General features: G+C 45.3%; 1 protein-coding gene across 1 annotated transcript in view; it reads left to right on the plus strand.

Moving 5' to 3' along the window:
• The window catches only part of LAMC1 (laminin subunit gamma 1), a 68,020-nt gene extending 57,813 nt beyond the window's left edge, over positions 1-10,207 (plus strand). Inside the window, exons 17-28 of the mRNA XM_080624102.1 lie at positions 152-330; positions 493-649; positions 2,457-2,662; positions 3,068-3,147; positions 3,454-3,591; positions 3,791-3,935; positions 4,530-4,679; positions 5,118-5,232; positions 5,586-5,785; positions 6,015-6,173; positions 6,685-6,784; positions 7,211-10,207. Of these exons, the coding sequence (XP_080480228.1) occupies positions 152-330; positions 493-649; positions 2,457-2,662; positions 3,068-3,147; positions 3,454-3,591; positions 3,791-3,935; positions 4,530-4,679; positions 5,118-5,232; positions 5,586-5,785; positions 6,015-6,173; positions 6,685-6,784; positions 7,211-7,467 (1,886 nt within the window). The 3' untranslated portion in view covers positions 7,468-10,207. The remainder of the gene's footprint in view (positions 1-151; positions 331-492; positions 650-2,456; positions 2,663-3,067; positions 3,148-3,453; positions 3,592-3,790; positions 3,936-4,529; positions 4,680-5,117; positions 5,233-5,585; positions 5,786-6,014; positions 6,174-6,684; positions 6,785-7,210) is intronic.
• The last annotated feature ends 2,774 nt before the right edge of the window (positions 10,208-12,981 follow it).

The raw sequence follows: 12,981 nt of genomic DNA on the forward strand, positions 1-12,981 counted from the left end.
GTAGAAGCGCCTGGAGCGGGGCTCCAGCTGTGAGTTTGTGCCCTGTTGCTCTTGCAGGCATTTTGGAATGTTGAGGGTATGCTCTTGCCCTGTGGGTCTTAGGGTATTTCTGCCTCTCCTCCAGTCTGACTGAGGTTTAACTTCCCTGCAGCCTGCGACTGTGATCCTGAGGGTTCACGCTCCCTGCAGTGCCAGGAGAACGGTTACTGCGAATGCAAGGAGGGCTTTGTGGGAAGCCGCTGCGACCAGTGTGAGGAGAACTACTTCTACAACCGCTCCTGGCCAGGCTGCCAAGAATGTCCAGCCTGCTACAGATTAGTGAAAGATAAGGTGAGACCACAAACACCGCTGTTGGTACCACTGGAGAAAGGTGGCGATGTGCCTGCTTGTGCAGTGGCTTTTGTGTTTGTGGTTGGCTGGTACCTCCTGAAAGCAGAGGGGTTCAAGGTGCTTCGCTCTGTGTTATAGCTGTCCTCTGTCCCTGTCATCTAGGTGGTGGAGCAGCGTGAAAGGTTGCAGGAGCTGGAAAACCTCATAGCAAATCTGGGTACGGGAGAAGAAACTGTAACTGATCAAGCCTTTGAAGAGAGATTGAAGCAGGCAGAAAGAGATGTTATGGAGTTGCTCCAGGAAGCACAAAACAGCAAAGGTGAGTTGGCCTAAGCAGACATGGACCAATATGAAATGAGCTCTTTGCTTGATGTTTCTGTTCCCCTTGGACACAGGGTGTTTAATTTCAAGTCTATGCTGTGCATCAGGATCGACAGCTACTTCAGATAGCACTGAGACAATGTATGTTATTATCAAAGCAACTGTGGCTGTTCTCCCAGTGGTCTCTTTTGTACATACAAAGTGAAGATTTGCCTCTAGCTGTGTAGAGATGCAAGTCTTCTGTGTGTTACCCTGTTCTCCAGATGAAAAAGTGTTTTAGTTACTTGCTAAACAAACAGAAGACTTCCCAATATACTTACTGGAAAGCCAGAAAAGTGCCAACTGTTATCCTGGGCAGCATCAAAAGAACCATCAGGTCAAGGGAGGCAAGTCTCTTCTGCTCTGCTCTTGTGACACCCCACCTGGAGTACTTTGTTCAGCACTTTGGCCCCAATATAAGAAGGTCAGGGACTTGTTGGAGCAAGTCCAGAGGAGGACCACAAAGATGATCACAGGGCTGGAGTGTGCACATCTTCTCTGAAGACAGGCTGAGAGAGTTGGGGGTTGTTCAGCCTGTAGAAAAGAAGGCTCCAGGGAGAACTTAAAGCAGCCTCCTAGTACCTAAACAGCCTAAAGAAAGCTGGAGAGGGATTTCTTAAAAGAGTAAGTAGTGATAGGACAAGGGAGAATGGCTTTAAGCTGAAAGAATGTAGATTAGATATTAGAATCATAGAATCAAGTAGGTTGGAAAAGATCTTTAAGATCATCAAGCCCAGCTGTTACCCCAGGACTGCCAAATCCACTAATCTTATCTCACCAGAGTGTGATAAAGTCTCCCCTCAGCCTCTTTCTCCAGGCTAAACAACCGTAGTTGCCTCAGTGACTCCTCATAAGACCCTTCACCAGCTTTGTTGCTTCTAAGAGACAAGTTAAATGCAACAGAAGCTACCATTGCAAAAATCTCTGCAAACATGTAGCACTTGTGTTTTTCTACTTGACATGTGGTTTGTAGTAAGCTTCTGAAATACGTCAGACGTTCATGTTCAGTACTTAATCTGTGTTGCAAGGTCAAGGGAAAAAAATCTTAATTTTGGAGGCCTGCACGCTTCTGCTTGTACTTCATCTCCTAATAATGCTCTCACCTTTTCAAAGTAATTGCCCATGGTCATGAGGCATGTATCTGTGCTTTTATGGCTCCATTAGTAAGATGCTGTTGTGGGGAGTGGTCCAGAAATTGGGGAAGTTGGGGGGTTCATAGTTCCTACAGATTGAAGAACGAAGGCTGTATCCTGCCAGCTTTTGCCATCCCTTTGGTTTGTGGGGCAGATTGGGGTGGGTTTGCTATTCTGTGTATGGAGGCTGTGTCTGGCTCAGGAGTAGCCACCATTGCCTACAGTGGGCAATAATGTACAGCCCCACTATTCCTCTGTCTCTGCTTAGCTTCTAGGAGTTAAGCTAAAGAGAATTTACAGGGCACATATTTCATACCTCTTGAGGAACAGCTCTGTTGGTTTCTTTAAGTCAATAGTAGAGGTGAAACATGATTCTGGATAAAAAATTCCCCATCAGAGTTGGTTCCAACACCCAGCAGGATTGTGGTCTTAGTACTTAATGACTTTTCATTTCTCAAATTTGGTGTGCATTCTGATGATGACTTTGATCTCAAGCTGACTGACTTGTGAAATGGCTTTGCTGGTTGTGTTTCAGTAGGAGATTAACTTACCAACGTGTTGCCTGCAGAGGTAAGCTGCTGCTTATTTTCCTGCTATAATTAATTTTGCTGCTGCTTATATCGTGTGTTTCAGATATAGATCAGGGCCTCATGGATCGCCTCAAAGACATTAACAGCACACTAACGAGCCAGCTCAATAGGCTGAGGAACATCCAGGGCACAGTGCGGGAGACAGAGAATCTGGCGGAGCAAGCCAGAGTGCGCGTGGAGGACACTGAGGACCTGATAAGCTTAGCTTCTGATATGCTTGAGAAGGCAAAGATGGCAGCTGACAATGTGGTGAGTGTGCTGCCAAATTCCCATGTGATGAGGAGAGGGCCTTTCTGTTCTGTGCCCTCTGGTGTATTTCTCTGCTTGTTCTCTCTCTCATGTAGCAAATTTGCTATGGAAATATCTTCCTCCCTACCCAAGATCACAGGAAATAAATAAATGAAGATCCCAGTGTCTGTCATAGGTTGTATCTTATCTCCTGCTCAAAGAAATCAGCAAAAGAACTCCTAAATAATATTGGCACCTCTGTTTTTGAGGGGCAACCATTGATGGAAACTGTATTGGCTTAATCAAAAAAAATACAGAGACATTATAAGTAGGTTAGACTCATCTCTAAGTACTTAGATCATGACAATAAATATAAGAAAAGATGAATAAAAGATAAAGAGCTTTAAGATTTTTCTTTTCTTTCAGTCCATTACACCTCTAGATTCAAGTGGGGACCCTAACAACATGACTCTATTGGCAGAAGAGGCCCGTAAACTGGCTGAAAGGTAGGCTGTGGCAAGACATGCTCCTCACAGGCTGAATCAGGACCCTGCTCTTCCTTGCAAAACCAAAATTCTATTTGTTTGGTACGAAACAGAGTCTCTTCCTTTTCTGAGTCAGAGACTGGCACTGTGGATGCTCAAACAGCATCTTCTGTTGCAGATATTTCAGCCTCTTCTGTATGCAAATCTGGGTGAAGGAAGGAAAAATAAGAATAAAAGCTGGAAGAGAGAATAAAATCTGGAATAGAGGATGAAAACCACTGGCTGACAATTCTAATGGCATAACTTTTCTTCTGTAATCTTGTTCAGACACAAAAAAGAAGCTGATGAGATTGTTCGCATAGCTAAGGCAGCAAATGATACTTCCACAGAAGCATATCAGCTGCTGCTGAAGACCCTGGCTGGTGAAAACCAAACTGCAAATGACATTGATGAGCTCAACCAGAAGTGAGTCAGTAACATAAAGTTGTTTTTATTTCCTGGCTTTAGAGCAGTGCTTAGAATTAAGACACCCTCTATAGTATTTTATGCTTTGGATTTTGTGAGACTTGTCTTTCAATTTCATAGCTTTGCTACTCAGTTAATAAGTTCAGTTCTACCACAAAAAAAAAAAAAAGTAGTAACTGGATCCTTGGTGGTTTTTTAGGTATAATCAGGCAAGGAACATTTCTCGAGACCTAGAAAAACAGGCCAGCAAAGTGCTTGCAGAAGCAGAGGAAGCTGGAAACAGAGCCCTGCAGATCTACGCTAATCTCACCAGTCTACCTGCTGTGGATTCCACAGGGCTAGAGGTATGTGTGGGAAGCATCATGCACAGCATTTTCTAAAGATCAGTGAGGGATCAGCATTACCGCAGTGTGCTAGGTTGCTGGCATACCTTGCTTGTGCTTTGCTAATGTTTCTCTGCATAGAAACAGTCTGCGAAAGTTTTATCCAGCTAGGCATGATCCAGACTTGGGCATTTCAGCTTTTATCCAGGAGACGTGTGTGCAGGAAACTACATACGTAACTTCCCTACATCCTCCCAGTATCTGAAGGACAAAAAAAATGAGTGAACTGTTATTTGCCAAACCTCTTGGCTTGAACAGAGAAGTGAGAAAGTCCAGTTCACTCTGAAGCCTGCCAAACTGCTCCGTCTTATGTGCTCACTATAGTGCAGTAAAGCTTCTTGCGTACAAAACTGTTTGCAACATCCATCCTTCATTGCACTGACCCTCATGGTATTCAGAGCTTTGAAAGCAAAGTTACAACTGTAGTTGTAAGAGATGGGTGCCCATCATAGCTTCTGCCTGTTTGACCATTAGAAACTATACCATGTTTCACCACCTATTCAGGAATTCTGTAACATTCAGGATTCTGCATTTGTTTCTGATTTCCACCTGCAGAATGAAGCAAGTAAGATCAAGAAGGAAGCGGAGGAGTTAGATCAACTAATTGCCAGGAAGCTGAAAGATTATGAGGATTTGAGAGAAGACATGAAAGGAAAGGAGCTGGAAGTAAAGAACCTCTTGGAGAAGGGGAAGACGGAGCAGCAGGTCAGTTCTGTTTTGTGTGCAGGCTTTTGTTCTCTGGAAAAAAAAAAAAAAGGAAAACGAGTAACTGGCCAGATATGAAAGATCTGGTCTTATTCAGTCTTGGCGCTGCATATCAGTTACAAGAATACTGAAGAATGGCCCCAGAAAGGAGATGCAAAAAGCTGGTAAAACCAATGGCATTGAGGCTATATGAGAGAATAGAGGATGTTTGTCAGGTATAGCATCATCTTTGTATTCGGAACAGTATTCCAAAAGCACCTAAATTCACCTGGTTTCAGAGGAAGCATTGCCTCTCAGGAATGGACACTGTTTGTTATGGCATTGGTGTTTCAGGCTGAGCAATGCTAAATGATACACCTAGATGGTTCTCCTTCAAAGAGTAAGAAATGTTAATGTAAGAAATGTATCAGAATGTTGTTACATGTCATGTCTCCTTAGACTGCAGACCAGCTTTTGGCCAGAGCAGATGCAGCGAAAGCCCTGGCTGAAGAAGCTGCTCGGAAGGGCAATGGCACACTGCAGGAGGCTAATACCATTCTCAGCAACCTGAAAGGTAAAGAGAGAACACTTGCAGTGAATCCTTCAATCCCTATATGACATGTAACTTGTCAAGTGACAAGTATCTTGGTTAAAAGGGCCATGCTATAGCCAATACCTGAGAGGTGGTGGATTCTTTTGACTTTTTTCTTTAAAGAAAAAAAAAAAGATTGGAAACCTCCTTCTAAGTTCCTTATTTAGGGTTGTAAAATGTGTAGTAGGGAGAATTGCAAGTGTATATCCCCCCACACCCTGATTTGCTCTTCGTCCCTCTGATGTCAAGGTGATGACGTGGAGGCAGCTTGGTCAAAGCAGCATCCCAGGTCCCTTCTGGAGCAAGTGATAAGGATGTGTTTTGCCCTTTCTTAGATTTTGATAGGCGGGTGAATGATAACAAGACGGCAGCTGAGGAGGCTCTGAAAAAGATTCCTGCCATTACCCAGACCATTGCTGAAGCCAACAATAAAACACGCCAGGCAGAGCTGGCGCTTGGCAATGCTGCTGCTGATGCCCGCGAAGCCAAGGCTAAAGCAAATGATGCTGAGAAAATCGCTGGTACTGTTCAGAAGGTGAGTCCTTTGCAGTTCTGAGCCCACCCTCTTGAGATATTGGTATGTAGCTGTGTAAATTTTTCTATTCCAGTATTTCATGGTGAGCCCCACCTGCTTTCTGCTGTATTCCCCACTAGGGAATGCAAAATGTGGTGTGGTAGGAAATTGGTGACCTTTTGATGAAAAGGATTAAAGGAGGTTCTGCACCTTCACTATCTTTTTCCATCCTGTTCCCCATGGTTTGTAGAATGCTGCTGCTACCAAAGCCGAAGCTGACAAGACTTTTGCTGATGTGACGGGGCTGGCCAGGGAAGTGGATGACATGATGAAGCAACTACAGGATGCAGAAAAAGAGCTGAAGCGGAAGCAAGATGATGCTGAGCAGGATATGATGATGGCAGGCATGGTAAGTAATGCTGGCAGGTGGCAGCAATGACAAGAAACTTCCTTGTCCCTGCTGACTTGGCGATGCAGTTTTTTCTCCTGTAAGGACAGCAGTGAGTCCAGCCAATATTCAAACTCTTCCAATTTTTAAGTGGGATTGAAAACGTGAGGTGACCAAAGGAGTTCCTCTGATGGCATTTAGCATAGATTCCCTTCTGAAATATGAGAGACAGTTTTCTTAATGCAACACTTTCATTTTGATCAAAACCTGACTGTAGCCCTATTGACTGCTCTGACTTTTCCTCCAAATCCTGCTCAGTTATCAGGGATTGCCATCCTGAAATAATCAGAAAGCATTATTTGAAGGTCATTGGTCTTCATCAGCACCGTGTTAAAGATATCAGTTTAGGAATGTTATCATGGAGAGAGGAGCCAGGGATTTGTGTGACTTAACCGCTTGGGCAGACCTGTGAAGAGGAGAGGCAACAGCCTTTTTTGTGCTCCCATTTATTTTTCTTTTATAAATTTTGCAGGCCTCACAGGCTGCCCAGGAGGCAGAAGACAACGCAAGAAAAGCGAAGAACTCTGTGAACAGTTTGCTTTCTGTCATTAATGAGCTGCTGGATCAGTTAGGTATGACTGTCCTTAATACGCTGTCTGCCTTTGAGTGTTTCAGTGATGCGGCAGTCCCAGTAGGTGGCGTGCTGCTGGCTTCCCTGACAGTGCTGTGCAAGGAATCGAATGGGCTTCTAGAAACGGTGTTTCCGTGTTTTTGTCAAGGAATTTGGTTTGGAGTTTGTTGTTTGTTTTTCTTTCTTTTCTTGATTAGCCTCAAAGCCCTGAATACTGAACAATGTTCAGTACCGCTTTTTCTGCAAGCCAAGGACTTTTTTTGAGGCACTGAAGGTGTAATCCATCTGGTTGGTGCTGTTTTAAATGCTTTCTGATGCAGAGAGAGCCTGATGGAGGCCTCTGAGTGGGCTAAGCTGTGTAAGCATCCACAACTAAAGCATCAAAAATTTTGTTAATGGACTTCACTATTTGATTCTGGCTTTTTAGGGCAACTGGAGACGGTGGACTTGAACAAACTGAATGAAATTGAGAGTACTCTAAACAGTGCCAAAGACCAGATGAAAGATAGTGACCTGGACCAGAAAGTGTCTTTTCTTGAAAGAGAAGCCAGGAAGCAAGATGATGCAATACAGGCTTACAACAGGGACATTGAAGAGATCCTGAAGGACATTAGCAACCTGGAAGACATCAAGAAGACTTTGCCATCTGGCTGTTTTAACACCCCGTCCATTGAAAAACCCTAACAGTGCACTGGGGGTGGGGGGTATTTCCCTGGTGAGCGGTGGATTGGTGGTTTGGCTATGGAGTGCCTTAACACACATTACCTTCTTCCAATACCCAACTCTTCGCTGCTCGCAGCCGCTGTTTTCTTTTCAAATCAGGATAAGTTGAAAGATTTTTTTTTTTTTTTTTTTTTGAGAAGCAAATTAAATATCCGTCTTTGGGCATCAAAGGGCTTTTTTTATATAAATTGTTTTCCTGAGCACTCCACCTTTGCCCCTTTCTGAGACAGTTTCCCTTTGATTAGTGCAAGGATGAGAGATGCTCTGGACTCTTTATACTGTGGTTCAGAAATAACCATGTGAGCTGTATACAGCAAGGCAAAACTAACCCCACTTTCTCTCCTCTCTTCTTCCCTTGACTGTAAAGTCCTTGGTCCCAGAGCTCTCTGTCCCTATGAAGGAAGGGGATGGCTACCAAAGTATTACTGTAATGGCCAGTATAGCTGCACTCGTTCAGATCCCTCTTCCCACCTTCTAACCCTGTGAATTTTTTTTTATTGATGACTAGTGGCCAATCTGACAGCATTGGTAGCCTTTGACAAAATAGCTGAAGCCTCTTTCTGAAATGCTTTCTGTGATGATGTATCGCTCTGAGAAAAACACAGCCTCTGAGAGGAGTTTTTTTGGGAAGATGGGATACTGGTGGAGTGGTAGGTCTTTACTGGGGGAGTGATAGGTCTTGCCCTCCCCACTCCTGGTGTGTGGAGAAGTTCTGGATCTGGTCTGTAAGCAGCTACCTGCTGGGTAGTCCAGGCTTGGGAGTGTGGAAGCCATAAGCTGTGTTCCCATCTGTAGGTGTTGCTACTGAATTACCAGGGGGTCTGTTTTTCTGGGTTATGAATGTCTGATTGACAGTCAGTTAGTTCAAGCAGGAAGAGGCTTGCTGAAGAGGAGAGCTGCCATCAGAGAGCTCCAACAGCTGCACTGGCCTTCGTGCTGAATGTCTTTGGGTGGGGAAGGAAGAGGGCATGTAAGTGGAAATGAAAAGGTCTTTCTCCCCATCTTTTTCCTGAAGGACAGTGGCATTTTTGTCTCTTGGCATTGCTCTTACTTTTTCCCTGCTTTTAAGCTGGCAGAAGGAGCTGGAGTTTACCAATGCCCTCCTTTCTTTTTGTCTACTGATCTCCCAGTCACCGTAAAGCCACCGCAGCACAGGGACTTCAGGCCAGGCTCAGGTGGCAGGTCTGCCTTTCACACTGCTACCGTTGTCTCCCCAGCAGCCTCCCTCCCTAGGTAGTGCCTCCCAGCTGCTTACTGGTGCTGGGTGGGAGCAGCGGGGAGCCCCTCACTCCTTCTCTGGCCCTCCTCTTGAGATGGGAGCATCCTCTGTGGCTTCCTTTTTGCCTCCAGCCTGGCATCCCTCCCCCCTTCCCTGAGATCCAGTATATATCTATCCTTAAACACTATGCAACTTTGTACGTTTGCGTAGCGGGGAAGAAATTATTATCTGACACACACTGGTGCTATTAATTATTTCAAATTTATATTTTTTGTGTGAATGTGATTATTTTTTTTTTCCGTTTTTATCATGATTATAGTGTGAGGAAGTCTCGTGTGTGTGTGTATGTGTGTGTAAATATACTCAGCCATATTTCCAGAGTGGCACAGCCTGGCCTCCTCTATGTTCTTTCCCTTATAGCCACTGGGGTGCGTGCACTGTATTATCGCGTGTTATTCCCTTAGAGCTCAGTGTTTCTTCTAGCTGAGCTCCTGCATTCTTACCTCTCCTGTATCCTCAGCACCCATAGGGGCATCAGCAATAACCACTTTGCCTGTAGGGTGGATGCTTTCTAGCCCTCCCTCCAAAGCCATCCCTGATGCATGGTGCACCCTGTTCTGTGTTCCTTGTCCCCAGGGATGCTGTGCCAGGAGCAGAGCAGGGGCTCTGGCTTTGCAGCTGGGCTTGTAAGGAGCTGTAGCACTGTTGGGAGACCGGACCCAGTACTGAGGTGGTTGGAGAGCTGGATCTAGGGATATCTTGATACCACTGTGTGATGCGGGAGGCTTGGTGCACCCTCGGGAATGGCGCTGCTGGGCAGGGGTCGTTCCCAGCAAACCCCACATCGCTCTTGTACCCCTTCTCTTAAAGATTCTTACAACTTAACAGCCGGGGATTTCCCCCTGCCTGCAAACATACCTAATACCTGGAGGAGAGCTTACCTGTGCTCACCCACATGTGGGACACTGAGGTCAGTGTCTTGGCTGGCTGCTCTTGTCAGATGGCTGGTTGTAACTGCGTCACCTCTCTGCCAAGGCTGTGAGAAGAGCAGGTGCGAAGATGCACGCATGCCCTGGCTGACCTCAAGCCTAAGGTTTCCTGCTTTCTTCTCTTACCTTTTTTTCCCCCTTAAGCTGTTTTTAACAGAATTTTATTTTTAAATAAAAAAAAAACCAACCCTTTATAAGCGATCTCTTAATCACTACTGCATTACAGCCATTATTCAGTGTATAAGTCCAGTTATTTCTTTACGTAATGTGATGGTGCAACAGCTGCTGGTGAAGTGCTGGATGTCATGGGCAATGTGTAACAGTCCCTTCATCACCTTATTCCTGACTGTGGCCCCCTCAGTATGTGCCTTCACTCCAGCTTTTTGCCTTAATCTGTGGTCTTGCTGTCTGGGGTGGTGAACAAAATGCAACACTTGCAGTTTTTATGTATAAACCAGTATTTCTTATTTATAATAAAGTCTGAATATTTGTAACCCCTTATACCTTGGCATTCTTTTGAGCATTGCTTTTTGGGGGGGTGGTGTTGATGGGGATGTGTCACAATTGTGAGATTTGCCTAATGAGATGAGCTGGACTGAGGTGCGAGAAAAGGAAAAGTACTTATGTGGTGGACTGCAGATGGCCACAGTGATCATGGTTTCTACCCATGTCCACTGCTGTATTGCCATGGCTACAATGAATTTTATGCTGCTGGTTTTCCAGGCCTTGAAAAAATACAATGATGTTGGTGCTGATGCTGTTGGAGCTGCAATGTCCTGGGAAGCCCTGGGGAAGCGGCGGGCTGTTTCTTCATAACATAAGGGTTAAATCCTTTCTACTTTCAGCCAAACACATGGAAAAGGATGGGGCTCCTGAGAATTGAGACAATAGCCCTAACTAAAGAAGATGAAGTTTCTCTACTGGGAACTACCATAAGTTGGTGTACTCAGTGTTGTTCCATGGGTCCTGTCTGCCAGAGATTGGGATAAATTTTATTCCCGAGTTAAGCAAGTTTTTAATGTCAGAACAGATGACTGTGATAACAGACTAGGCAGTTCTGCAATCACACCTCTCTTACAGCTGCACACAGGATTCCTTTAGTTTTCTCAGTAGAAGAAAATGCACATAAATCTCACTAATTTTCACCAGAGCTGATCCTGTGTCAGTTTGCAAGTTTATTATATTTCCATTTTTCTAGCTTCAGCTTTTTGTTCTTTGTTCTTCTTCAACTCTAATTGCCACTAATGCATTTATTGTCTAAAAAACCCTTTCTAGTGGTTTTTTAGGGTTTTTTTTGCTTGATTTTGTGGGTTTGGTTTTTTTTTGTTTACTTTTGTTTTTTTGTTTGGTTGTTTTTTTGCCAACATTGCTGTTGAGCAGATCCCAGCTGGTAAAACCCATCTGATCTTTCAGCTGGACTGTCGGTAGCAGTGGAGGAGCAGAGAGTTGGGTACTGCTGGGAGCAACAGCTTGGAGAATGCAGCTCTAGCATGTCCATGTGGATCTGAGGAAGGAGAAGAGGGATATACAGCTGTCATGCTGAGCTGGCAGTGTCCTATGCTCCCCATCTACAGCCGGGGTGTCTTAGACCACATTCTGGTTGACCTTTCTAGTTAACTGCTGGACCAGTACCTTCAGTGGGTCCCCACCTGAGAAACATCAGCAGTGCCATGTAAAAACAAAATCCCATGGAGGTCCCCAGCAAAAACCAGCAGAGAAGTGGAACAGCAGTGCCTTCTTCCCTCATCTCTGTGTGTCTGTCTGTCTTGCTCCCTTGCTGGTACAGGCAGGGCATAGGCAAGGCCAGACATGAGAGCATTTCCTTGCTGCACTGCTACTGGTGCCCTGCCCTGCGTGCTCACCACCACCACTGCTGCTGTGACCTGGGCAGGGCAGTGCTCCACCATGACCCATATGTCCCACTGCCTGCCTCTGCCTATGCCTGGATGATACCTGTTCCAGTGTCCCTGATGGACAGGAGGAGTTTGGCCACCCCTGAGGAAGGGGTGCCCGCAGCTGTCTAACTGCCTCTAGACCCACCGCAACCAGCCATAAACCTAAAATGCACCAGGAGAAAGCCCATGTGCTCCTGAGCAAGGAGGAGGTATGTGCTTTTGGTTTTTTTTCACATGGTCAACTGATAATATCACTGTGCTTTAAATCCTGGATTATAAACCAGATTGTCAGTGTGGGAATAGCAGTGTGTCAAGGTAACACCTCCATGCACTCATGGGGAAGGTGGCTTGACATGCTGGCCCTAAGCCTGCTTTGAGAAGCCTAGGACACCAAACTACAAGAGGGGGGACTGAAGTCCAGGCTTGATTGCTGTGCTGTGTGTTTGGTAATACTGGTGTAGTAGGACCCCTGATTTTCCATGCCAGGGAAGTCATGGCTGGCAGGATAAAGGTCTCCTGCCAGACTGAAGGAAGAACTCCTCAGGCTCGAAGAGGCTGATGGTAAGCAGGTGTATGCATGTGGTGGCAAGAACAGCAGGCAAGCAAACAGAATAGCTTGAGATAAGCCACTCAACAAACCCTGAAGGAGAAGCAAAGGTTGCCTGCAGAAGCAGTCCAGAGCTGGAGGGTACAGGAGGATGTTGTAGCTCATAAGATCCCTTGCACAGGGAGGCTTGGGGGTGCCAGGGATGAGCTGGGCTGCAAGGATATGTACGACGTCCTGAAGTCGTTTATCTGCCATGAGCCACCAAAATGGGTTTTCTCTCTTAATTACATCAATAAAATATCAATAAAAGCCCTATTGCTCTAGGGCTTTCACACATCCATCACTTGCCACTGGTGACCACCAGTGAAATTCAGGTTATTATGTGGATTCAGACTATCTTTGGAGTGATAAATTCTGCCATGGCCATGTCCTCAAGGACTGACAAGCCTGCTAGCGACTGTAATGGTCTCCTTGCAGCAGCAGCTTGCTTAGTTCAAGAGTGAGCATAGGGCATCTTCACAAGGACTCTTTATGTTGCAAATGAAAAGAGCCGGCTTCTTTAGTGAAGAAATACTGATTCATTGCAGTGTCTGATGAGCACCACTACTCTTCATCCCTCCCATTGCTTATGCTCCTGCTCCCTCTAAAAGGTAAGATTTCTGTTAACTGTGTTTATACAACACCTTTTCTAAATGGTGCTGCTGAAGCAATGGGTTGCAATAGGCAACTTTGCTCTGTGGAGGGTGGTGATCATCTGTTTGTTCCAGATCTGGTGTGCTTAGAAAATCAGGGCTCCAGAAAATACATTTTTGATAGTCTCATAGC

This window comes from Psittacula echo (assembly GCF_963264785.1).
Source record: "Psittacula echo genome assembly, chromosome: 7".
NCBI classification, from domain to species: Eukaryota; Metazoa; Chordata; class Aves; order Psittaciformes; family Psittacidae; genus Psittacula; species Psittacula echo.